General features: G+C 41.0%; 1 protein-coding gene across 5 annotated transcripts; it reads right to left on the bottom strand.

Moving 5' to 3' along the window:
* Positions 1 to 455: 455 nt before the first annotated feature.
* LOC127969764 (vitrin) lies at positions 456 to 26,435 on the bottom strand. Of its 5 annotated transcripts, none has more exons than XM_052571857.1 (22): positions 26,312 to 26,435; positions 18,789 to 18,876; positions 17,947 to 18,006; positions 17,699 to 17,855; positions 16,668 to 16,801; positions 15,468 to 15,545; positions 14,725 to 14,889; positions 14,474 to 14,506; positions 13,980 to 14,018; positions 13,833 to 13,886; positions 12,981 to 13,043; positions 12,803 to 12,865; positions 8,352 to 8,426; positions 8,100 to 8,165; positions 7,582 to 7,644; positions 6,807 to 6,857; positions 5,561 to 5,626; positions 5,314 to 5,461; positions 4,783 to 4,886; positions 2,403 to 2,629; positions 1,777 to 2,290; positions 456 to 1,286 (listed from the first exon to the last, which is right to left on the bottom strand). In XM_052571857.1, exons 2-22 carry the CDS (start codon positions 18,820 to 18,822, stop codon positions 1,108 to 1,110), a joined length of 2,373 nt encoding a protein of 790 aa, XP_052427817.1. In that variant the 5' UTR covers positions 18,823 to 18,876; positions 26,312 to 26,435; the 3' UTR covers positions 456 to 1,107. The 5 variants fall into 5 exon arrangements, with proteins under 5 accessions (XP_052427817.1, XP_052427813.1, XP_052427814.1 ...); XM_052571853.1 differs by lacking the exons at positions 14,474 to 14,506; positions 26,312 to 26,435 and adding exons at positions 14,573 to 14,623; positions 21,806 to 21,875; XM_052571854.1 differs by lacking the exon at positions 26,312 to 26,435 and adding an exon at positions 21,806 to 21,875.
* Positions 26,436 to 27,058: the final 623 nt, after the last annotated feature.

Here is a 27,058-nt window from a genome sequence, read left to right as displayed (position 1 = left end):
AATGGTTCTCTTTTTAATGTTTGGACAGATTAATATCATGACTGATTTAATTGCAAGTTTGTTACTTTGTATAAAATGGTTAGGGTTAGGGTTAGGTTAGGGCCACTGTGATGAAGCATGTGCCCAGAATGCCTTTGCCTATATCCAGCCCTAACTGTCTGATCAGAGAAGAAAGAGCAGTTCACCATAAAGCCACAAGAGGACTGTCTCGTCCTCAGATTGCTCTGGCCTCTGTTCTGTTTTATTCCCAGTAGAATGGCATTTTTCAGGCAATTAATATGGCACAAAAAATGTTGGGCATGGTTTATATATATATAATTATGATATGGATGCATGATATGGCACAACACATTAAATATCCTTAATAATCATAAACATTTTAGAAAAATTAAAAGATAAAAAATATTATGTCCCAGACAGTTTACATTCAATACAAAACTGTGAATTTGCTGGTTTTCAATAATAATTTTATTAAAAACGGCATTAACATATTTGATCAGTTGACAAAAATACAAGCATTTTTATATATACAAATACAAAAATTACATTACATGAATTTAAACTGACAAAGAAAAAGAAATCATTCTGTTAGAACCACACAACATAAGCTTCTGAAATATGGCCATTTTTCTTTAATTGTTGTATTCTCTGTAACTTATCAACATTTTTGTCTTGTGCAGACAATTAGCTATAAGCTTTTCATATGAACAAAGATATTATTGATAATTTTTCATTTCTTGTGTTCAGCATGTAAAATATAAATAGTCTAAAACTGAAACCATTTATGCATAAATCAAGCAATTATTTTCTCAAATACCTCTTTGGATGTGCATGTCAGAAAATCTGTAACTCTGTGAAGTCCATCACACGTTAATCCAAAATCACCAAACGCACATCCACTGCCATCTTTACCATTTCCACATTGTATTTGGTTTAAATTGCACAAAAAAATAAAATAAATCAAATCTGGAAACATGCTGCCGTCCTGTAAGCTTTTCATCCAGAAAGTAAGGTTTCTAACGACAGTATCCTAAATTAACTGTGTGGTAATGCACTTACTCCTTGGATTCTTGGTGACATTCTGCCATTTCCATCAGTAAGCCTGGTTCAGTTACGTGGCTGGGAGTTGAACTCGTTGCAGATGTTGTGAATAATCTTTGATACATACTTGTAGAGGTTGTCAAACTCATCCACGAAGAAAGAGTGGTCTCTGTCGGGGTCAGTGGCGATGTATTCCAGCTCGTCCTGTGCTGCCCAGGCTATACCAATGGAGTACGCGATCACACCTAATGCATGGGATACGGGAGAGTACAATAGTTCAAAAATGTAGGAAGTGCTGGTCTGGAAGTCAGCTTTCTTCACATTCATAGACACTGTAAATACATCCTCTAAAACAGGTACTTTTATCATTCAGCAACATTTAAGTAGAGCCCCGAAGGCCCTGACTGCTGTTTAAAGTGATTTACCCATATTTCTTGATCTACATCTCTGGCTGATAGTTTGTTTTTGTTATGATGCCATACAGTTTTGGATGTTTCATTTTTAATTTAGTGAAAGCTTCAAGTGCAGTTAATTATTTTCTATACATGCAAACAGACAACGGCAGTGTTAAAGCCATGCTCTTTTGTTTGCCTTCGAATCTCTGTTTACATTCTAGATTCTTAACCAGAGTATTGTCTTGATCGTGTTAAAATCTGAATATTGTTGTCCATGTGACTGTTCCAGACACAACCACGGATGCTGGCCCAGGGACCTACTGTGTTCCACTGCACTCACCTTTACCATGAACCGCCAGAGCCGGGGCCCGCACGTCATCGTAGGAGCGTCCATCCGTGATGACAATCATGATCTTGCGCTTGTTGGGTTTGGATTTGCTGAACAGTTGATCAGCAGCAAATGTGATGGCGGCTCCCGTGCTGGTACCTCCGCTCCAGTAGTTTATACGCTTGATAGCATTCAGCAGATCAGCTTTGTTGTTGTGTTGTCCGAAAGCGAACTCAAGCCTCTGTTCGTACGTGTACTGTACGATTCCCACACGCGTATCCGTGTCTGAGATCTCAAATTCCTGCGTCACGTTTGCGACGAACTGGAGCACGGTGCGGAAGTTCCCGGTTCCCACGCTGCTGGAGCCGTCGATGACGAAGGCGATGTCGTTGGCGTTGAGGCAGGTCTTACTGCACACCAGGCGGTCTGTGTCGCACACGCGCTTCACCAGAGACTGCACTTCTTTGCGCAAGGCGAACCAGCTCATGATAGGGAGCGAGAAGAAGCCATTGGTTCTGCACACAGCCTACAGACCAAAACAAGAAAAAAGTTCTCTCTGATTCCCTCAGTTGCGTTCGTTTGCCATGACATTCTGGCATGTGTCAAACTGTACACCCCACATTAGTCAGTATTAATACCTTGTCAACAAAGTTGGTCTCCACCACGTTCTGTTTTTCATTGTCATCTGGGCCCTCGATGGTGACAAAGAAGATGTTGATGCCTGACTCTCTGGCCAGACGCGAGGCCTCCTCCACTTTGTCAGTGGGCCAGCCGTCCACCAGGACCACAGCCACATTGGGCGCTCCACCTCTGTTCCCATTAGCATCACTGAAGAAATGCTCGTTGATGTAGGAGAGGGCCTTTCCTTAAAGGGCCACAGAGCCAGAATCAGTACAGAACAGCTACAGTTGCATCAGCCTTCCTCCCTGTGAACCCTCTCTGCTGTGTTTCAATTGAAGCACTGTTTTGGGTTCAGGATCTACCCTGAAATGCTTTCCTTAAATGCTTCCAGGACTTCAGGAAAAGGCAAGAGTTCAGCACGCTACTGCTGAAAACCATCAGTGCAGCACTTAATTAAACTGCATAACATCTCTTCATCTTTGTTTTCACCACTTGGAATTGATTGCTTAAATTGTCGTACTTATACATTAAATGGACCTAAAAAAGGTACTGGGGAATGTAAGGCACAGCTAAAAGCTTCTGAATGTTGGTGCATGAAGGTTGCTAAAACTTCTGCCCAGATTTCTGCCCTATTTTGCAGTCTGGATGAGTCAGTGCTGAGATTTGACGCCAGTCTACAGATTTTGGTCAGTTGAAGTCGACTGATTTCTGGTAAAATTACACAGTATATGATAGATAAAAACGGTTTAGTGTGATTTTCGGTTCTTTCTTTTCTAACCATTTATAAAACCATCAAATGTATGGTGCCTAGTGTTTTAAAAAGTCATGTAGTATCTTCCAGCTTTCAGATCAAATGTCTTTAATGCAGCAGGAGAGTTTCTCTTTACTTATTTCACTTTTCATTATTATTTATGCTCAGTACATTTTAATCAGCCAGTGTTTTAATGGTTTTTAGCAGAGGCATGAAAGTCAGTTCTCCCCTACACTGTAAAATCCTACTTAGATTTCATTATTAATCTTTTCTTAGTTGTTATACTTAGTATGTTTTATGAAGTTACAGCTACTTTCAAGTTTAAATAAACAATTTACTTACTGTTTTGAGTGACACTTAGAGAAGAAGAAGAAGAAGAAAATATTTCCTCCATGTCTGCAGTTATCTTTCACTAGTTGCATTCACTAGTTTCATCTTTTTAAGTCATCTTTTTAAACTCACCATTATAGTGATTAATGGACAATTTGGTTTGGCACTTGGAACTTCTTTTAAGTTATTATAATATAAATATATAGTTTTTTTTTTCTGTTAAGCAGCAATGCAATATGAAATCACTGTAATTTAGTTTCAAGGGAAGAAAACTAGTAAATAGGTTGCTTATAGAGGGTGACCTATATTCTAGTTGTTGTTGTTTTTCTGTGCTTATTTTCATCAATGAGTAAACTTTTTTTTTTTCATAAATATCTTGAAAGGTACATAATTGGGTAAATATCATCCTTAAATAATTTGATGTAATTTGCTGAAGTCACAAAAAGACTTGCACTCTTGGACTCAGCGAGTAGCTATACTAAGTCATGAGTAAACCTAAATTAAAGGATCAAGTACTAGAAGTTCCTAGCACCCTCGTGTAAGTAAACTATACTTACTTAGCATTGGTCAGTTCAACATACTGTACTATTCACTTTACTAAGCTTTTCCAAGGCAATCAGTTTACATGCTTTTTTTAAAGTAAGCCCGACTAATTAGATTTGACAGTGTAGATCACCAAGCTTGCTACATTTACCACAAACAAATGTATATATTTGCTAACATTCCAGTTTAAGCATTGTGTAGAAAGGAGTATCATCTTTCTCTACAATACATGACACTTGCTTTGATATTTTGCTATTGTTCATATATTGCCCATGACTTTAGTCAAATAGTTTTGGGGGTTACTGCAGCCCTCAGGAATTTCAGAGTCCAAACAAGCAGGTTTGTGTAAACATTTACAGGAGATGAAGGGCTATGGTGCTGATTAAACATCGTCCAACCAGATTCATCAAAGCAGATAATGTTGTGTCTTCAGGCTATCTTTAACTTTATAGCTCTGCTAGAGAGGGCAGCTGTTGTTGTTTTTTTTTTGTTTACAGGATTCCACTGTTAGATTAAAGTGAAACACTATCTATAACACAAACCATACAACCAATGTGAAAAACTAATCTCTAGGTTGGATAAACCTCAGGCATTTGGTCAGCTTACACAAAAACACCACAGAGTGGCACCAGCCCTGTAATTTAGCCACAGTCCCAGCTCAGATTTAGATCTTATATGAAACGGAGATGTGCAAACAGGGTGAAATTCAGTGAAACCATGTGATGACTACTGCTTTTTGGTCTTCAGGGTATAGTTCAGGTTTATTCACTCACCTACATTGGAGAGACCACCCTTCTGGACTATTTTGCTGATGGCCGGCTTCAGATCCTTGGAGCTGGAGAACTGTTTAAGACTGAATTCTGTGACCGGATCATCCCTGGTTCAGAAATGAAATGTAGATATGTTATATCAGCAAGGTCTAACTGTGTATTTGTATGTTTTGGTTTGTTGGGTACAGTCTGAAATGCACATTATTAATGTAATTACAGAACTGATCTTAGAAATGTTCAAATGTGCCTCTATGGATCAATGAATTTACTAAATAATATATTACTGCATTGGTTTAATTAATGTTTAAGTTCTTCAAAAGATTTGCACGCGTATGCATACGTGAAGCTGTGTAAATGTGTTTTCATTTTAGACACTGTCAGTCCGTATCTAAGTGAGTGAACATTTATGTATGTTAAAACCACATTTTACTTATGAATATGTGCCAATACTAACGGCATTGTTTTTTGTTGTGGTCCCTCATTTATTCTTATCAAGACATCAAGTATTTGAGTGTTTTCTGGGACTTCGTTTACCCATATTGAATGATGCCCATCATGGGTCCAGCTACACCCACATTGATGACCTGAGAAACCTCCACGAGGAAGTCTTTCTGAATCTTAAAACGGCGTTTCCCAATGCTCCAGCTGCCATCCATGAGGAATGCAATATCAACTTTACAGTCTACAAAGACAAGATGAGAGTAAAAGGAGAGCCATGAGAGGAAGTGAATAATGATCTCACAATCAATGACAGTTTTGAAGGAGCATGGAGGAATTGTACTTGGATCTCCTTGAGACGTGAGTTCAGGAGCTCTGGCTGTTAAGTCGTGTCCTCGTGCGTTGAAACCTTGAAGATTACAGGACATAATAATTACAGGTAACACTTTATTTTGATGGGTTCACAACATACCATATACTGACTATGAGAAACTTTCCAAGTATATGGCAACTTATTTGTCTAACCCTAAACCTAAACCTAACAGTCTAATCTGAAAGTTAGTACACATGTTGTTGTGAATCCATGAGAAGTAGTTGACATGTAGTTGCAAAGTTACTTATAGTTAGTAGAATGTCTAAAGTGGACCATCAAAATAATGTATAACCCAATTACATGTTAGGAAATTCATGAAACCTATCCATAGTGTTATAAATAACTATGTTATGGCTTATCAAGTCCAAACTTAAAATAAAATAGCTTGTCTATATAATTGAATAAAAATGGGAAAAAGGCTACGAGGCCCTGATAATGGAGTTTTGCTAATTCAAACTTTTGATTGTAAAACTGTAATAAAGCAACCCATGCCCATTAGAAAAATATTTTCAGCAAAATTATATTCTGTTGCTTCTTACACATTTGGCATGTTCAGTGAAGTGGCCAGTGAGTGGAAATAAAGACATGTTCAGTCTTATCTGACACAGATAAACAACAACTGGAAAATAAGTCTTTATTAACTCTTTCCCAGCCATTGAAATAATTTTCCAGCTTTCTGTGCTTTCACCATTTTATGATAGGAGGCGCTATTACACATTTTCTGAAAGAGTGCTGAATCTCTGGATCAAACACAGGAGAAGAAGAATCAGAAGAAAAGTGTTGGTGTTTTATTGCTACTAGCATTCATTTCAATGAGAAAATGCAATGAATTAATTGTAATGTATAGGTATGTTTTAGAGTTTTGCTAAAATGTTCATATAGGCACATTTTTTAAATGAACTCAAATGAGTTAGATGTCTCACCTGACTCTAACGGGTTTGACCCAGTAAGCGACTCCTTACTGTAATCCCAGACTAATTAATATACAATGTAATCATAAAAAAAAAAAAAAAAAAAAAATATATATATATATATATATATATATATATATATATATATATATATATATATATATATATATATATATATATATATATATATAATCAATTAAATAAAAAATCCTGTATTTGGTCATAGTGTCACTATATATCAATATTCTGCACTGCGAGTAAACTGTGTGCTTTAATATACAAATGTGCTTGTGCCTTTGACACACCTCTGGTGGGGCTCGTCTTAGCTGGAGGCTTGTGTTCTTCTGGCGCAGGAGCTGAAAACAGAAATCATGTTAACATGAATCAGGCCTCCAGTTTTACAAAGACACAGTGGCTCACAGTGATGGTCCTCACTACAGTTACACAACCAGTAACATACTCACCGGAGCTGTGCCCACAACTCCCATTTCACAGCCATGACATCTGATCTTGTGAATAAATATGCAGTAAATGCTTTTAAGTTTATCTTCATTAATCCAGGCATTATTTGTATTATAGCATTTACTAGATGAGTACAGATACCCTTTTTGGTACATGCAGCACTATACTAATGCATGTATTATTAGCAAAAAGTAACATAAATAATCTTATTCAAATACCGTCTGACTCTGTGGTACAGAGTTCAGCAGCATTAACAGCATGGCTGATGCTCCCAACAAAGACTCTTCTGAATCTAGACACGGGGACAGATGTTGTTATATAGAGTGTGCAGTCCACACACTGCTCACTGCCATTACACACTTAATGGAAGCTTCCCACCATAAGTCAGGCAGAGAGACCCATTAGATCAGACCATCTTGACTATGTTGGGAGACCAGCTTAAACCAGCTAAGACCAGCGAAGCAGCTTAAGCTAGGTTACAATGTTATTTAAACTGGAAACCCTCACAGAAAGTCATGTTCATACGGAACATGTGCTATTACACATATATAACATATACTCATTGCATAGGCTTTTTGGCATACATGTATTATTCCAAAATAAAACGAGAATACTTACAATACTGTCCAAAGTTATACAGCCAGTGCTCATACTCTGTGTTATCAGGCCTTGGGTCAAGAGCTAGAGAACAGAGGCAGCATTTGCAGGAACATTTAATTCAGCATAGTGCATTATGGAAAATATACCAATAATGCCCATGTGTACAAAAAAAAAAAAAAAAAAAGCCAGACAATCAATAGCTGTAAAGAGGAGTACAACACTTGTAGGTTACCACCTTTTCTCAGACATGAATGATGAGGTTAGTCAGAAATGCATGCTGCTCTGAATGTTTTTGATATCATATGGGTCGCACATTGGCACAGACTTTTAAAACTAACTTGAAAGCTAGCGGCATGGCCTATTTAAACCACATGAAGGAAGTAAACGCAGTGTGAAAACGAGTAGCAGATATGGTAGGAACCTGTGTACACTGATATGAAGCTATGGTGATATCAAAAACAGACATGTGCACTATGAAGGCATAATTCAGATTAATGTGTTTTATATATATATATATCAGTGTATGAAATCCTTACCTGTGGGGTCACCAGTACTCAACCTGCTCCGTTTATAGTCTGTGTTTGGCACAGAGTGGCTACTATCTGAACAGAAAGTGATGGTTGGGCCTCATGTCAGATTTAGATTAGCATGAATTATGAAGTGTTTATTGATATTCAATTGGAATTTAAAAGGATATTTAATCTATGTTTATGTCTTGTTTATTGCTCCTTGCATTGATGGTTATGTTTTCGAACAGGATGATGAAACCTGCATAATGATTATGATACCTGTTGGTCTTCTGATGCCAGAGAACCAATCAGGTCGTGCGTACGCAGGGTGCGGCCAATCTCTTCTTGCAAATGCTAGATACGGAGATTGAAAAACTATTACTTCAAGACATCAAATTGACTTTTAGAGGTTTATGTAGCAAGGAAATATTGTATATTAATCTGTTAATCATGCTTAGAGGTTTAGAGATCATGTACTGTCAGATTAAAGAAAAATGATGTGTTCTGTCATGTCAACTATGATGTCAACTCGTTAGACAGTTCTGATCAAATAATCACTTTTGTATCACACAGGCATTGATGGCATTAGCCATTTTCTTTATTGTCATATTTTGCTATCTGCTAATTTAATCTAATTAAAATAAAAGTTAAATTTTATATCTAGATCAAAACTTGTGTGTGTGTGTGTGTATATATATATTGTGACGAGCATCCTCGGAGGAATCAGCATCGCTCTGGCAATCAACGTAAAACACCTGCATGTCCTCACCGCTCGGCCGCATCGCCCAGCATTGGTTACTGGAGGGAGACCCCACCCCAACACAGGTAGTGGAACGAGTGGTGGTCGATCGCGTCCTTTGCGCACTACCTCGCGTTCACCGTCAAGCCCTCGGGATGAGGAACCCAAGCAACGTCCGGGAACTTGTGGAAGCGACTGAGCTGGCATATGCCATCCATCACAGCGAGGCAGGGGACCGGCTGCCGCCATTTCCCCGGAGGGTTGTCCAGGAGCGACGCCCACTTGAAGGCACCGCGTGACCGGTCAGCAGGTTGGTTCCCCCACCGCGAGATGAGCCCATGCCTAGCGCTGACCCACCATCGCCTCCGAGAGCCTGGCTGGCAGGCTGCATCGTCCATCAGCGGGAGCCCCCGAAGCAGAGGTGAAGGTGGATGGGAGACGATTCCGGGCCCTGCTGGACTCAGGCAGTGTGGTCACCCTCATCCAGTCACGGTTGTGCGCCCCCCAAAGCGGCCAGAAAAACTTCCTGCCGATTACCTGTGCGCACGGAGACACTCGCCAAGTACTGGCCCGTGAGATGGTCATTTCATCCCCCCAAGGCACCTGGCCAGTGGAGGTAGGCCAGGTAAAGGACCTGTTGTTGGCCATATTGCTCGGAAGGGATTGGCCTGGCTTCGACAAGCTGCTCATCGCCTCTACTCAGCCTGCCAGCCCCAAGGGGAACCGTTGAAGGCAGAGGCGGCCGCCTGGACCCTGCCGCCGGCCGTCCCTGCCTGTCTCCGACAGTGGGGAGAAGGTGAGGCCCCCTCCCAATCTGCTAATCTTTTCTATGATGTGTACCAACAGACTGCTGGAGGGGGCTCTTTCGCCAAGGAACAGCGGGAGGACGACCGACTCAAACACTGTTGGACTCAGGTGCGAGTCGTGGATGGAGAGGATGTCCTCCCCCGGCCCCAACCTCTCCCACATTTTGTTGTCGAGAATGGCCTGCTGTATTGTGTCACCCAGCGGAGGGGCAAGGAGAAAAAGTTGCTAGTCGTGCCTCGATAAAAGACAGAGACCATCCTGGAACTGGCACATTCCCACCCCATGGCAGGTCACCTCGCGGCAGCCAACACCACACAACGCATCCGCGACCGCTTCCACTGGCCGGGCCTGGAGGCCGAAGTAAAGTGATTCTGCCAAGCCTGCCCGACTTGTCAGGCCACGTCGTCCAGGAAGCCCCCCCCCAGTCCACTCATCACGCTGTCTATCATCGAGGTGCCCTTAGAGCGGATTGGAATGGACATAGTGGGGCCATTTCCGAAGTCTGCCGAGGGCATGAGCACATCCTGGTCATCGTCCACTATGTCACCCGGTACCCAGAGGCAGTCCCCCTGCGGAAGGCCACCGCAAAATCTATGTTGCTGTTTCTGCTGGCCAGCCGAGTCGGTCTCCCCTCAGAGATCCTGACTGACCAGGGAACCCTGTTCATGTCCTGGCTAATGGCGGACCTCTGCAGGCTGCTGTGAGTGAAGCAGTTGAGGACCACAGTCTATCACCCCCAGACGGATGGGCTTGTAGAGAGATTTAACCAAACCCTCAAGCAAATGCTCAGATGCGTGGCGGCAGAGGACAAGCGGGATTGGGACCTCATGATCCCCTACGTGCTCTTTGGGATCCGCGAAGTTCCTCAGGCCTCAACTGGCTTCACCCCCTTCGAGCTCCTGTTCGGCCATCAACCACGGGACCTCTTGGACGTGGCCTGGGAAGCGTGGGAGCAGCAGCCTGCTCCTCATCGTACCATCATTGAGCATGTCTGACAAATGAGGGAACGGATTGACCGAGTGATGCCGTTAGTCCAGGAACACCTCACCAGGGCCCAGCAAGCGCAGCAACGTCACTACGACCGGGCAGCCCAACCACGTGAGTTCCAACCCGGAGACCGCGTCATGGTCCTGGTCCCCAGCTCCGCCTGCAAGTTCATGGCCTCCTGGAAAGGACCCTACTCGGTGGTGGAGAGGATTGGACCAGTCACATAATGCCTGAAACAGCCGGGACGGCAGCAGACAGAGCAACTCTATCACATCAACCTCCTGAAAAAATGGGTGGGGACCTGGGACCAAGTAGCTGCCCTGAGCTTCACCGAACCTGTGGTTGTGGATGTCAACCCCCACCTCTCGGCTGCCCAGAAGACGAAGCTACAGCAACTGGTCAGTCAGTTCCAGGATGTGTTCTCCTCCCAGCCCTCTCAGCACCACATTAGGACACCCCCAGGAGTCGTCATCAGGCAACGGCCCTACCAGGTTCCGGAAGCTCGTCGGCAGGCTATTGAGGAAGAGGTCCAACAAATGCTGAAGTTGGGGGTAATAGAGCCATCCCGGAGTCCGTGGTCCAGCCCCATTGTGATGGTCCCAAAGCCGGATGGCACCCTCCGCTTTTGTAATGACTTCCGCCGCCTGAACGAAGTCTCCGAGTTCGACACGTACCCCATGCCTTGGGTCGACGAATTGCTGGACCGCCTAGGAAGGGCCCGGTACATCAGTACCCTGGACCTCACCAAGGGCTATTGGCAGGTACCACTCTCTGAGGCCGCCAAGCCGAAGACTGCCTTCTCAATCCCCAGTGGCCATTGGCAGTACCAGACCCTTCCCTTCGGCCTACATGGGGCCCCAACACAGTGGATGGCCCGCGCCAAGGACACCAACGCCAGGGTGACTCGCTGTTTCCTAGCACTCCAGGACTTCCACTTTGAAGTTCGCCATCGAGCTGGGGCCGCCAACACGAACGCCGATGGCCTCTCCCGAATCTGGACAGCTTACTCAGGTTTGTCAGGGGTCATTCCCCACCCTCCCCTAACTTCATGTTCACAGGACCAGAACGATGCTTGGGGGGGGGGGGGGGGGGGGGGTGTGGTGTGACGAGCGTCCTCGGAGGAATCAACGTCACCAATCAACGTAAAACACCTGCACGTCCTCACCGCCGGCTGATCAGTCACAGCTGCTCCCCATCAGCTTGCGCACTCTTAAGCAGCACACGCTGCACTCAGAAGACGGTCTCGAACCGAATGCAACGCTGGTCTAATCCCTCTCTCATTTCTCCACAGAAAACAGCAAGTGACCGACAGCCCACCCACTTTGGAGCACTTGAGGACACTCTCTTTCACTTTGGTTTGGCACCGAAGAGCACGGGGAACGCACGGGAAGCACCAGCCATCAGGAAGTGGCTCACCTCACTTCACCAGGCATCTTGCACCAATAAATAAATTCACGAACCCTTGTCGAGTGATTCTTCACCCCGTGACAATATATATACACACACATATACACATATAAAAGCCTCAGCTTTTTTATTTTGTACCGTTCTCTGAGGTCCACTAATAATCAAGCTTTTAAATGTTTTATCAAAAAACATAGAAAGTTAGAAGCAATACGCATTTTTATTGTACTGTTTTTGAACCCCTCTCCAGAATGCTCTGTTTGAATAGATGTGGAGGATGTTAGACTCGGAAGTAAACGCCCACTGCTGTGATTGGCTAACAATTGAGTATGTTTGACAGTCTACATCCTTCACAGATGAATGCATACATTCTCATTACATATCAAATGATCTGTAATAACAGCAAAGCAATTGTTACTCACACTTGTGTGTTGCAACATTACTGTCAGATCGCACAGCATCATTTTTAATTTTCAATCTTTCTGAAAATACTGTGTTGAATTGTGCCGTATTTGTAAACGAATCTGCAGTAAAATTGGTACAAAGGACCAAGTTCGTTAGTAAATATAACCAAGATGTGCTTTAATATTTATTTACTGTCAAGTATAATTTGAGCATGTTTACTTGCTTGGCTAAAGCCTTGCTGTGTCTAAAGGTGCTAATTTCAGACAAAGCTTTACCTGATCCCTCTGATGCAATAAGAGCATTGCACTGTCATTTGTGTTGTTTGATGTGTATCAGCACACATGCAAAGACACGCACATGCTAATAGACGGCATCTGCAGATACTTACTGGGATTAGACTGTGCCGTGTGCTGCTTTCTCTCAGACTGTGGTTGCACCCGACTGAAAGCTCCTTAACAATGTGAAACAGATGTAAAAATATCCAAGAGAGAAGAAAGCAAGAGTTCATGCCTGCATCGCAGCTGCTACTGAGTGATGTCTGAATTGAATGAATGAGTCATGCAAACCTGAAGTTGAGGAAGCATGCGGCTGTCTTCTGATCGTGGTGCTTGTCTCTTGTCTGTGCACACCTGCCGTAAAAAATGCAAACACATTCAAGACAAGCCACATGTAAAGCTGCACCTCACTGAAAGAACACAATACATCTAAATTAGCAATAGAAACTCTGAGCTGATCTATCAGTGTGATATACCAAGGACTGTGCCTGTAAAATACTGTAAACAACATGCAAAACAACTTGTACTGTCTTTGGGGAAAGCTGTAAAGTGCTCCTTGTCTTTAACTATTAATTGTGCAATACAGGAATAATATTGTCACCAAAATACACACTGAGGATACACTAATTTCCACAACAGAGGTTTATTTGTAGGTAATGCGAGGAACAAGCCATGTGAAGAGGTCAAGTCAGTGTGTTCAGATAATTTCATCAAACTTAGCTCAGACGGTAATAGGCTTTTTATTTAGCAGGAAAAGCATACAAAACTTAAATTAAATTGTGAGCCAATTTTTATGTTTCAACGATCATGGTGAGGAAATATATTGATTGTAGGAAGAGTCTCATACTGTATATTTTGCTTAAACTGTTAGACATGGACATACAAAAGAGCACATTTACAGATTTTGAAACAGTTGCGTATTTGGATTAAAGAGACATACCTATACAAGAGAGATAGCTAGGAATATTAGAGGAAAACAGCAAGTGAGATCAAAACTCATGTAGCTCAGGACACAAAAAATCAACAGCAATATATCAAAATACTTAACAATATACCTGTTCCTAGAGTACAAAGAAACGTAAAGACAACAGGTAAGCATCACAAGACAGGACAAACAGTCAGAGTAATGTGAGTGTGGTTTACCTGTGTTTGTGCGGGGTGAAAACCTATTGGCATAGACGGAGCTGCCTCTAAATGCTTTAGACAAATGTTATGGTTAGAGTTAAGGGCTTGTGTTACTGACAGAGGAAGTGAGGACTACAGACAGTGTCAAAGTAGAACATACTGTACCTTGCGCAGGACCCTTTCCTTGGGCGATCTGGGGCTGTCCTACATGCAGCATTTAGAGAAAACAAATATTGAAGCACTAATATAATCTGTTTTTTTTTTTTTTTTTTTTTTTTTATCCTGGTCTTACTAAGCAGGACTCATCAGTGCATGTAAGTCTAAAGAAAAATACCATAAAACTTCATCAAACTATAGTAATAAATTCTGCTTTTGAAACAGCTGGTGCTCCAAAGAAGAATTTTCATTTAATATCTTTTAAAAAAAACTTCATATCTTTTAAGTGAAACATTGTTTCATGCCGACTTTTCATGGGCCAACACCATCTACACCCCAAAAGACAACAGGCGGTTGCTACGAAAACAAAGAACGAAAGGAACACTGCAAGGGACCATTAGTTCTGTAAACCACTAAAAACACACCCAGAAGGCCTGAATAAAATTATATGACAGCAGCCACAAGAAGTGCCACGTGAGGGAGATTCAACATGCTTGACTTACGTGCAACAGAGCTGAAATACGGGTGACTGCTGCCTAGATCAGAAAGAAAGAGGTTGCTTTAAAAACAGAGAAAGGAAAGAGGATGGATAGAGAGGGAACCTGATCCATATCGTCCAGACTGGATGCTCATTTCAATAGGGTACTGAAAAACTGACCCAAGAACAAATGAATAACAGCATTGCATTGAATTTACTGTAATAAACTAATTCATTCAATTAAGATTTATTCAGATGTGTTAAAGGCTAGCTCACCTGCCTCACGGACTTTATGAACGCTGGTGACCTGTGGCTTGGCTGATGTGGTGATGGGTGTGGTCACATGAGTGGTTGTGGGCGGAGCTGCAGTAGAGCTCGGCTCCGCCTCTAGAGCCTCAGTCACAGGCGACGCTGTGGAGTACGTCAGGTCTTTGGGATCACCTTGGGATCGAGGAAATGTGAATAGATGATGAACTGCTACTGGTTTACCAGAGGATTCTGAACATGGATCCACACTATGCTAGGCCCTGCTGTGTGTGGCTTTAATCACAGTGTTTGTCAGACAGAGATCCTTAAGCATGAATTCCATTTTTTCCAGTTGTTTTCGTTTAAGATTGAAGTTTGTCCCTGGTAAAATCTCACATTAGCTGGATCTTGCCTTCTAATCAGTTACAGGGGTGGACTTAGTGGTTTGGGTGCCCTAAGCAAATTTCAGGTATGGGGCCCCTACACAAAAACTATATGCTCTTAAACGACATCCCTGAATGCCAGCAGAGGCAATGTCAACTAGACATGTGCCCCAGAGACAGATCCCATCTGGCCAAAGGAGAATGGCACACTATTTTGCTTACCTCGCTTATTGGTTAAGTCAGCCCTAGATCAGCTATTATACATTCCCTGGAAATCAAACCCATGATCCTGGCATTGTTAGTGCAAAGCACTGCTGTTTAAGTTAGAGGAAAGCTTTAATGACATAACAACACACATATGAGTATTAATAGCCAGCTAATACCGCTTACCTGTTTTCACTGTGGTGGGTCTTGAGGATACAAAGACCAGAGTGGACGGGTAGGTCACCCCATTCTTTGGTTTACCCACTGACACACAGAACCAAAAGTCATGAATCCAATTAATTTTAGTATCCACCCACATAGAAAATGTCTTCTGGCCCAGATCCGGGCCACACAATCACTTTTCCCTCGGCCCAATAGTAACGCGAAGAATGACGGCCCTGAAGTGGCCCAGAACTGGATTAAGGACTAGGGCCACACATGGGCCATATCCGGCCCGAATCTCAGCCAGTTAATCACCCCTGGGCCAAAACAGGTTTTATTATTGGTACCAATTCTCAGCCTTAATTAAACCAGAATCCCCCAATCTGAGCCACACCTGAGCTTTATATAGCCCAGACCCAACCCAGACAGCAAGCTGTTTCGGCCCAGATCCGGCCCGGAACAATTTCACGTGGGCCAGATGTGGGCCGGATCTGGGCCAACACTATATTGCTGTCTGAGAATACAGAATCTTAATATTTCATATTATTGCCTCGTATATTACTATAATTGCAATTATTCATTTTTTGTCACATGCTTTGGTAAACCAGACAGTAACATAGTGTTGGCCCAAATCCGGCCCACATCAGTTATTTATAATACAACGCTTCTCCGCCAAAACCAGAACAGAAAACTTGGGGGCGCTATTACGCAGCTCCTCAATGAGTCCAGAATCTCTCGATCAAAAACACAGGTGAGGAAGACAATAACAATGCATATGAAAAATAATGTAATCATCAACAATAAGCCACATATAAATAAAAACAGTCTAATGTTAGAGAGTGAAATGTCGATCCAGGATGTGGTTAAAGGACCGTGCGAGCTCTGGGGGTGCTGATGGAAGCTACTGCATCTTTGCTTTGATCATCATACTGAATATGATCCAGATTTTCTGTTTTTTTTTTTTGCTCAGAAAATAGATTTCTTTTTTTAACAAAAATTGTTGATAAAAAGGAAATCTTGAAGCTAAGTAGAGGCTCTGTTCTTTATTTTGATGTATTACATGTTCAGATATTCCTGGTGGCCTTGAAATTTTAGTGAAAATTATAAAATATGCTGGCGGTGGCTAGCAGCTTTTAAAAAAAATAGTAAATATATACAGAGCCTGTTTGCCAATACATATAGGTGTTTTCCAACAGTGTGTGTTCAGAGTAAGCTCTACACTACCTGAGACAGAAAAGGATTCTCTCCAGTTGGGTAAGGACAGAGAGCGGACACCGTTGGCAAAGCTACCCTTGTAGATCGTCTGTCCTGCCATCTTCATCACAATTACCTTTCCTCCAGAGTTAGTGATGACACCACTGACAACAAAACAAAAGAAACAACACAGTGCATTTATCTAAGGGATCTGCATTGATTTGGGCAGCTTTAAAAGCTTTGAGTGAATATTGAGAAAAGAAAATGCTAGAAATGCTTAAAAATGCTATGATGTGTACTGAGATTATATAAATTACATTTGACTGATATCCAGTGGCAAAGATAGCGTGATCACTTTTGAGGGTGGTCTATGGAATAATATAATATATAATATAATCCAAACAAAATGCATGCATATATTTCCCACATGTGCACTGACTGATACACCATAGCATCTGATAAACTAACACAACCTCCTCAGCCGACATTATTTGTTGAAGAGGCACACACATTTTGTTCAGCTTTCCCTTTGATCTACCCATGTTATTCTAATCATTTCTCAAGTTTTATAGGGTTAGACCTTGACCCATGAGGTCTTCAACTAAATTCTCCTACTCTCTAAACCTCTCAGGATGTTGTGATTACACTTAACAGCCATGAAACAGATGACTGGACGATCAGACGCTGCAGATGACAGATGTTCGCAGGGAAGATCTCCAAAGCCTCCCTTCCTGAGGTAGATCCATAGCATTATATACAGGTTTCCACTCTTTTTGTCTAATAAAATGTTACGAAAAATCTCTAAAGAAACTGCTTATTGGTCCCCAATAACTACAAAGGTCAACTGGAGTACTTCTGCAGGTTCAAGAGCTGGTGTAGTGGAGTAACAAGGCTTGCTAAGTGTACATTTTTGCTCAATTCTTTTCAATTAGATTAGCAACTTGTGATTTCATCAAGAGAACTCAAGCTTTTGCATAATATTTTCATTTGTCCTACTGATCATACAGTAACAGCAGGTGAACACCGGGTCTTTAAAGAGTGTTTAAACTGTTTGAGCTGACCTGTGAATGGCAGCATTGCAGATACTGGATATGGAGGCAAATACACCTGTCCCATACACTTTCTCCTTGGTCTCCCTGCAGTTAGCCGGACACTTGACAATAAACTCTGGGAGAATGATCTTCCCAGCCCGCATATCACACTCTATTGCTGGCACAGCTGGGAAAGCAGAGGCAATGTCAGAAGAACATCATGTGGTAGCAAATGTCTCAAACATGCATATTACTATCAATAGATTAATAACAGCTACCTTGTTTTGGCTTTTTGTTCTTTCCATTTGGCTTTGCTCCACTGGAAGTCAGTAGAAATACTAGGAAACATACAGTAGATCATACAGTACATAATACAAATGCAAATAACGAGACAACCTATTCCACAGTTGCAATAAGGCTATTCCTAGAGTAGTGCAAGAACTCCAAGCAGCAGTAAAATTGCAAACATGTGCAAGGGCCGTACATCTCTAAAATGAACACTTTTTTTAACGTGTGATTTAAACTTAAATGTAGGCTGTCCAATTACTGTGACTGCTGCACACCCGCTGAATTGTTACTAAACTGAATATATATGGAGCAAGCTGCCATCTATAGTTTGTTGAATTCTTGATTCTGATTGGCTGATGAACGTTCCAAGCTGTGCAATCATTTGTCGGTAAATGCACAGCTATGAGGTAGTCATAACATCACCAATGAATTTCACTTATTTCAAAGTCCATAAAACAGCAAATGAACCAAAACCAACAAAGGCACCGATCATACAAAAAAATATGACTAACAATAGGACAAAAAAAAATAAAAAAATAAAAAAATAAAAACCCTTTCCACTGTTTCTTCACTAAATTCTCTATGGAAGGTGTGTTTTCTCTCCCCCCCCCCCCCACCCCTCTCTCTTTCTCTCACAATCTCAGGTGTGCATTGTTTTTTTAACCAAAATTTGCCATAATCATCCTACTGAGAAATGATCCCAGACATGACAGCTAGAAGAATGCTGAGTGTGTTAGCCAGACTGTAATTAATAATCAAGGATGTCTGTTCATCCAAAGTTAATTTAGTGAAGAATAAGTAAATGCATATTGGAAAAAACATACAAACCTACCAATAAAGACAGCAGTGAGAGTTGCTTTACTCATCTTGAGCTCCACAGCCGGAGTGTAAAAGGGTCTCTTAAACCTCTGTATTTCTTCCTGTAAACATACAGAATAAAAAGCATTGACAACTTTACAGACACATGAGACTAGCACGTTAAGACCATGTCGACTGACTTGTACAAACCTCCAACCCAGTCTTGTTTACAGGAAATATAATGAAAGATAACTCATCAGACCATGTTATTTTAAATTCCTTATTTCAGGGATCCAGATTTTGTGCTCCATTCTTTGTGTATTTTTGTGCACTGGTCCTGGATACAACTGGTTTCTTAATGGCAGCCCTGCGTAAACCCTGGTTTTATGATGCTTTCTGGATGTCTTGCAGCTCACAATTGCTCAACACACACTCACTTCAGGGTAACAAAGACTAACCACTGCAAAATGAAAGCTAGCACAGCAGATCAGTCATTTCTCGTCTCATCATCACAGGCAGCGTCCAGATTGCTGATACCAACACACTGTCTCTGAGCTTAACCCACTGCCAAAGCTATAGGCCTGATTTACTCAAAGCCATTGCTGTATTTCAATCCATTCTGTAACTGACGGGACAGATATGTGGAAAGAATGCTGAGCTACTTTTATGTTTGCTGAGGATTGGGTTGTGTCTTTCTAATCTCTTTTTTTTGTGATGAAAGTACATCACAAGTAGTTTAGGACACCCAATATAAAGTGTGCTCTTCAGGACACCCGAGGACAACTGCTCCAGCTTTAATTCTGACTGGTGAAGCGGTGCGCAATGACACTGACAATGATTTTACGTCTCCACTTCCTGTGGAGTGATGTACCGATGTTCCCTTATTCCCTATGCCCTTCACAGTGCCATTCGAACTGAACATGTTCACTCTATTCCGAATGGAATCTCACTTAAAATGGTGGAATACCATCTAAAGTCCACTTTGCAGTCCACTTAGGGTTGAATGGAACGCACCTCTTGTTATGTTTACCTCTTGTTTCTGGGCCCAAAACAGGCAAAGTCTGTCTCATTAAAGGCCACAATTACATACCTGACTGTAACCTGTGATTTAGGAACACGTTGAACTCAAATTGAACTCATGTTTCACGTTTCGTATTGTGTTTTACCCCCATAGGGGCTTCAGCACTTATAGTTTTCTTTTTTCTGCCGCTATAATAATTCAGTGTAATAATAACACCCGGATTAGCGAGGAATTTTGAGATCAATGAGCTTCGACTCTTCTTAAAGCCCAGAATGAGCACACAGTCCAAACCAATGACCACATGGAGTCCACACATGAAAGAAAAGCTGAGACACATTCAAGCATCATAAACGAAGTCAGGGCTGTTTTTCATCAAAGGAAGCTATACACATTATTCATCCATCCATCACGCTGTTCTCCAGAGCTGCTGTCCTCTGTAGTGTCCCAGGGATGCTGGAGTCTATCCCTATCCCAGCATCTTAGACCAAAAGACATCGATAACTAAACATCCAAATTATATGAATATCAACATGAAAGCTTGTGTAGCTGAACTCCACCACCACAATTAAGAAAAGAAAAAAAGAAAGTAAAATGTTTTCTGAATCACAAGACTGAACACAGCTTATTTTCAGTTCAGCGTCAGCCGGTACCTTGAGCTGAAAAATCTCCTGAACAATCATGTGCTGCTCTAAGAAACAGGTTAAAATCCCACAATCCTCATTTTACTGATTTACTTTCAAGCAAACTCATTCGGCTGAGCACAAAGAACCTTACGTGAACTCAAAGAGTAATAAGTAGAGCACTATGTACTAGAATTTAAATGAATCTTTTGATTCAATGGAATTATTTTGTACATACATTTTTAGACCTTACGTTCGTAATACATTTTTGTGATTACATTTTAATTACTTTGACAACTGACTGTATCTCTACACCTTCACCACCACACCCGGCCCCAGCTTAACCGTGTCCCACCTCAAAAGAAGAACAAGTGTTTTACAGTGCAACATGAACATGATAAGAACATTGTACCAAACTTTCTTTTGGGCAACTACATACAACTACATAGTTTAAAATGAAGCTCTCTTATGCACATGATCACTTATTAAAGTGCTCTCCTCACCCACACCTGATCGGAGGAATCATTCGGAGGAGTCTGGAGCACAAACGCTGCAGGATGACGCACATGCTTGTTTAGTTGTTTAGTCATTACTACTGCTTAGGTGTCAAGTCAAAATCGGGCGAGGGCCATTCTTACTGACAGCATTTGATTGAGGAAGACCACAGGTCAGCAAAAAAAAAAAAAAAAAACTTTTTAGGAGCCTAATTAACTATCATATCATGTATGACCTCTTCATAGTTTATCTATGTCTTTAAATATCCAATGTAGAGTTAAACTAAACAGACTTGAATGTTTACCAAATTGAACCAATTGAAGGAATGCAATGTATTTATTAATTTATTTAATTGCCACTTTATATATGGAGTAAATGGAAAGAAAATTTTGGCTTGATTTAAACCTGCAACACCTGCCTTACACAGCTCAGACACTGTATAACTGTATACATGCTGTATCGCTACTGTATACACGGGAATAATGAAGGTTGACACATATATAGACAGTTATATAGACAGAGGAACAAAGAACAGCAGAAGAACCTCAGCAGAATCCTGCAGTCCTCAAAGAGCAGACATGTCTCTACAGAGTTTCCCTTCACATCTCCACACACAGACACGCATCATTCACTCAAACAACAAGCCTGATCAAGCTCACAGCGATTCCTCACATACTGCTGCTGCAGACAGAAGAAGTGCTCTTCCCAGCTTCTGCAGTACAGCTTCGACTCAAACATCACTGGCTCTCCCCGCATCTGTCTGGCTCTAGAATTACTCAGAGGGAAGTTTTGATAGGCGGAGAAAACAAAAACTGAAGCACAAGGCTGCAGGTAATTCAATATAAACTCAAAGTTTTTGCTTTTTTCCCCTCCCCGAAACCAGATGAAAGTGTGTGAAATGAGAGGAGACCTTACCTTCAGAGCTGCTCGGTTGACGCGCAGAGACGCTTTGAAACTAGAGTTGCACTCGACCTGACAGTGTGTGTGTGTGTGTGTGAGTGTGTGTGTGATGCTGGAGGGGAAAGTTACTGCCTCCTTCAGTCCCACCCTAAACACACGCACAGCTGTGTGAACAGTCATCAGGGTCACGACCAAAACTCTCCATATCAGAGTCTTGCTGAACAGAACATCGGCACCTCTCAGTTATTATGAGCCATACAGTTTTCACTCATCATCCAATGTGCAGCTCATTTAGAACTTATTAGAGCTAATTAATAACTATTGGAACACTCTCAGTTTTGTTACAAAACAAGTTTGCATATAGCCTATCATACAAAATAAAGAAAAGAAGAGGAGTGACACGCTAAATCTTACCTTTTGCAAATTGTCTAAGCCTAAAACAGCTTTTATTTCATTGTAAACTCCAAATATAGCCAAGTTCACTGTGTATGTTTAATGATAATCAAAGTGATCAGGTGTTTCATCAAAAATTAGCTCAGGTACTGATTTCGATTATGAACAAAAATCTTGAAAATGTGGGATTTATCAGATGCTAGAAAGACTTCAAGAGTGATAATTGTCTTCTCACTAGTGTAATAACTAGTGCATTCATAGCATTACCGGCAGTTGATTTGCATCCGTTCCAGTCCTAGAAGTTCTTTCTTCTGGAAAGATTCTTTGCTCATAACCTCTAATTTGATTGGCTGGCTTTATTTAACATCCTGGAGGAAGGGCACACCAGTGTTTTTGTCTGTCTAATAGTCTGTGTTTACAATAAACTTGTCTTTTTTAAAACAACTACAAAACATATATATATATGGAACTATTTATGCACAAATGTATGTATTTTTTATTTTTTTTTGTCGGTTTGTTTCTGTATTTCTGCATTTAATGTTCAGCTATTATATCATTTCCATATGTGTTTTTTTCCCTCTCAGAAACAATATTTACAAATTTAAACCTCAGCAACTCAAAGAGGACACTATTAAAACCCGTTTAAAAGTCTACAGACATTAGGAAGGATTTTCCATGTCGCATAAAGTTTGTCTATATCTACATGCATGTCCTCAAGAAACCCATCAAACTGGAGTTGCTGCATCATTGCTGTAATGATGATGTGTAGATCACAGTGCAATGGCATTGATATTTCTCAAGCTGCTGTAGAAAACTTCAAGCAGTGGACAAAGTCCAGGAAATTGCTCAGGGGACATCTGTTCTGTCACACAGCTGTTTTGGGTCGTCGTGACAGAGCTTTACGGCGGTCATGATGAGGTGCCATAGACTCCAAGTCTGTCTTATCACACAAAGCCAACTGTGTTGCATCAAACGCCATGCATTTGGCCCACATCTGGGCAAGAGTTGGTAGATATTTTATGATTAGGAGAATGTTTCTTTGTCAGCTAATGCTCAATCATTGATGTAATGTACAATAAATCTTTCATCATACACATGTACACACACCCTGAAGTGTCTGAAACACTGAAAGCAGATGCCAGTTCTTTACACAATATGGAGCTCATGCTAAAAGATATAAGGGAGTCAAACAGGCTCGCTGCTCTGGCCTAGGGCCGAGTGAAAATGTTCATGGTGGGTCTATGAAAACCACAGGCGGACCACATGGACACCACAGCATATGGAGGCTAGTCCACAATATGGGCTCTGTAGATGACTATAAAAACCTGGAGTATACAAGTTGTGTTGAAAACATGGTCACACATACAGGAATGCTTTGCTATTATATACTACCTTCAAATCTCATTGGAGGACGCTGAGCAAGAACAAAATCTCTGGGAGGAATGTCCATTTATAGAGCTAATCTGGGCCAGGTTTAATGTTTGGTCATCTGGTTACCATGTCTGCCAACTTACATCTACAATTAGCCCATCACGAGCCATCAGCATTAGCTCTCTCATGTTTACCACTTCACCAACTTCCAGTCAAAGACTCCACATCAATACTCAGATGTTTGGATATTTAGTGTAGCTTTCAAAGATCCCTCTTTTGGGTTTTGGTTGGTGTTCACATTTTGCCAGCTAAATTGATGACTGCAGGATTTACAGTGAGGTTTGTAAATAACACAGTCAGAGTTTAACTCTGGTAAATAACAGCTTCAACTAAATTCAGTCTTAGTGAAGCTGATTACTGCTGTGACCGTAAAGATGCAAATGAACTACAATGGATGTTTAAAAAAATAATAATAATTTAGAGCATATGTGATTACCAAATGAAGCGCCACTAAATATGGTTTAAACAGGAAACAAAATAAAAGCTTATTTAACAAGCAAAACAAACATTCTGCATTAGAATATATAGTATCAATTGCCGTATATGGAAATATGTTAATGTTATGTTATGTTTTACAATTTGTGGTGAAAATACATTAACCACATAGTTAAAGTCACAATGAAACAGAATAGCAAAATACATTTTCTCCAGTATTCATATATACATCGAGGGACTTGTATCTGAACATCTGTTGATGTCTGGATGAAGACAGATCTGAAATCAGAGGTTTAAGCAGACAAAATGATTGGAACAGACACATTGTACAATTGTGGCACTGTGATCTGGTCACTGAAACCAAACTCACAGGTGTTCAGGGACTGGTTTCCTTCCCATTATCTGCATACAAATGCATAAGTAACACAACACAGAGATTTATAACGCTTGGCATTTTAAAAGTAAATTTATCATAAAACATTTGTGATAAGAGCTATTTTAGTCATGATTTAATAATGATAATAAAATAAAACCAATCTTGCAGGGTTTTCTCTTAAACATATGAGCATCCTGCACTATGTTCTAATAGTAGATGATGTGGCAGAACTGCACCCAGTTCAAATACCACCATACTGTATTCAGCTATCACTGCTACACATCTATTGTGTGCGTTTTCTGAAGACAACTCTACATGGATCCCTTCCCCATAAATATAACTCATAATTATAACTACGGCTTTACTACAGATTGATGAAGATGACCTCATTTAAAATGTCATACCATAGGACATGTCAACTTGTCAACAGAGCTGTCAGTACCAGGGTTTTTTGATGCAGTTCAATGCCAATGGTACTGTATCTCTCAGTAAGTCTCTGTATTATTCAGTAAGTATCTCCTAGTGAACCGTGTCCCACTGGAGTACATGGACACTCAGGTGCAGGCTTTCAATGTAATTCAGCCCTTGTGTGGCTGGTCATGTCTCATCATGTTGATAGAGTATCCTGTTAATGCTTCCTACATGCCTGTCTAGCTCTCTCTCTCTCACCCTTTTTATCACATTTACACACCCACATCTCTTTTCCACTTCTCAAGGGAAAATACTGTCAACTAAATGCACTTATAAGTTTGCTTCTTGAATTTTAATTGGGGAGAATGGCCAGAATTTCAAATGCCTTGTCTAAAGTCTTGTCTAAAGATTCACTGTTTTCATTCTGTCGTAGAAATAAAGGTTCACATTCTCAAACAGGAGGATATGGTCTTGTTATTATTTCTCGCACCCTGTTTTTCTAAGGTCCTACAAACAGTCCTCTCACACAAGGCGACTCTATCCCACTGCATAACAGCCTTCGAGCAAGAAAATAAGCCAAAAGGCAGCCCACATTCCAAGCTAAGTATGAAGACAATGCTAACAATTTCACTTCCAAATCACAATGATGACCACCATATTCTATGCACTGAACAATTATGAGTACACCATCATCAAGAGATGACATAATTGAAGAAATGTGGCACCAAACACATGGGATGTGTCGGTTCTCAAACTTGTATTTATGGGTTTAAAAAAGTCTGTGTTCTGGAGAAGCCATACACAGTAGTCTCAGGGTGTGGACGTGTTCACTTTCCTGCCAGCAAAAGTAGTCTGGCATTGTTCCATGTAGATAAAAACAAGTAGTAATAATCAGTGTTGTATCCAGCCCAGACATAAAGAGGCCATACTACTACTACCACCAACTCAAAGCAACATTGTGCTCATAAATGACAGCATGCAACTTTAACACGAACTCGGAAAGGTTTGGTTACAGTTTTTCATCATGGCTTCAATTAGTGGGACTTTTAGATCCCCATTTTAAAATATCTAAGACTTTTCAAATCAGAGAACTGCACAGTATGATACTAAACATCAGCAATGCAATAGTCAACGCTCTGTGATAGACCAGGGTCCTACTCTAATTACTGCCACAGTCTCATTACTTCAGGCACTGTGTACTATCAGTAAGGGAAACTCATTTGTAAGCTGAGCATTAGAGGAATAAAAAATACATGGTGGGGAAGCCAAATACAGAAAGTAACCCTTGGCAGCATGAAGACTACAAAGGCGTCATAAATGCCACACCAGTTCTCAGCATCTAGTTTGGTGGCCAGACTTGTAATCACACATGCCGGTTACCCAAAGTGCCCCACTTAATGAAGTTGGTTTGTTGTCTTCAGAGACAGCATGTCCAAGGCCAGTAGTAGGCATGAGAGAGGTAAAATAAAACTTACCCACGTAGTGAAGATATTTCTTGAATAGAGGTGGCGTATCTCAGAGTCGCAGTGACAGCAGTAAAAGAGACTTTTGTCAGTCACAGCATTCCAGAGAGGACTGTCACACACTGCAACCCTGGCAGAGACCTTTAAATATTTAGCAAAAAGAAAAAAAAAAGTCTGTACACAAACAGTCTGTGCTATTGTTAGGATATAATGGGGAAATCAGACACTCTGTTTATTATTTCTTGGCAGTAAGGAAATTAATATCATGGACAGAATCCTTCTTAATATTTTGGTGCTGACTTAAAACACAAAGGCTACATTTACATGCACAATTTTTGGTTAAATCGGACTGAATTCAGACTGATGAATCTGATTGTAGTGTTAACATGAAAGTTAAATAAAGTGATTGGGTTGATGTGCATTATTTTTATTAAGCTTCAAATCAAAAACATTTTTTTTTTTACATACGCACTGCACAACTATAGTTTTTCACTGTGTTTGCAGTATTTGCACATAATAATCTCCTACACTGGTTCTTTATTTGTTTTTAACAGCAGAATTAATATTTAGCAATTTATGGATAAATATACATATAAACCACTGTGCCATGCTGTTCATATTTATTGGATGAGTATCCAAAACAAGGTTGTCCTGCTCCACTTCACAGTTGCTGAGTGAAAGGAGAGTTTTATAATGACAGGGCACTTTTAGGCCAACTGATCCATCAGTCTGATTACAAACAAAATAATTTATATATAT

Source organism: Carassius gibelio, chromosome B13, assembly GCF_023724105.1.
Source record: "Carassius gibelio isolate Cgi1373 ecotype wild population from Czech Republic chromosome B13, carGib1.2-hapl.c, whole genome shotgun sequence".
NCBI classification, from domain to species: Eukaryota; Metazoa; Chordata; class Actinopteri; order Cypriniformes; family Cyprinidae; genus Carassius; species Carassius gibelio.
Note: the sequence above shows the minus strand (reverse complement) of the source record. Positions and strands in the feature narration are given on the sequence as shown.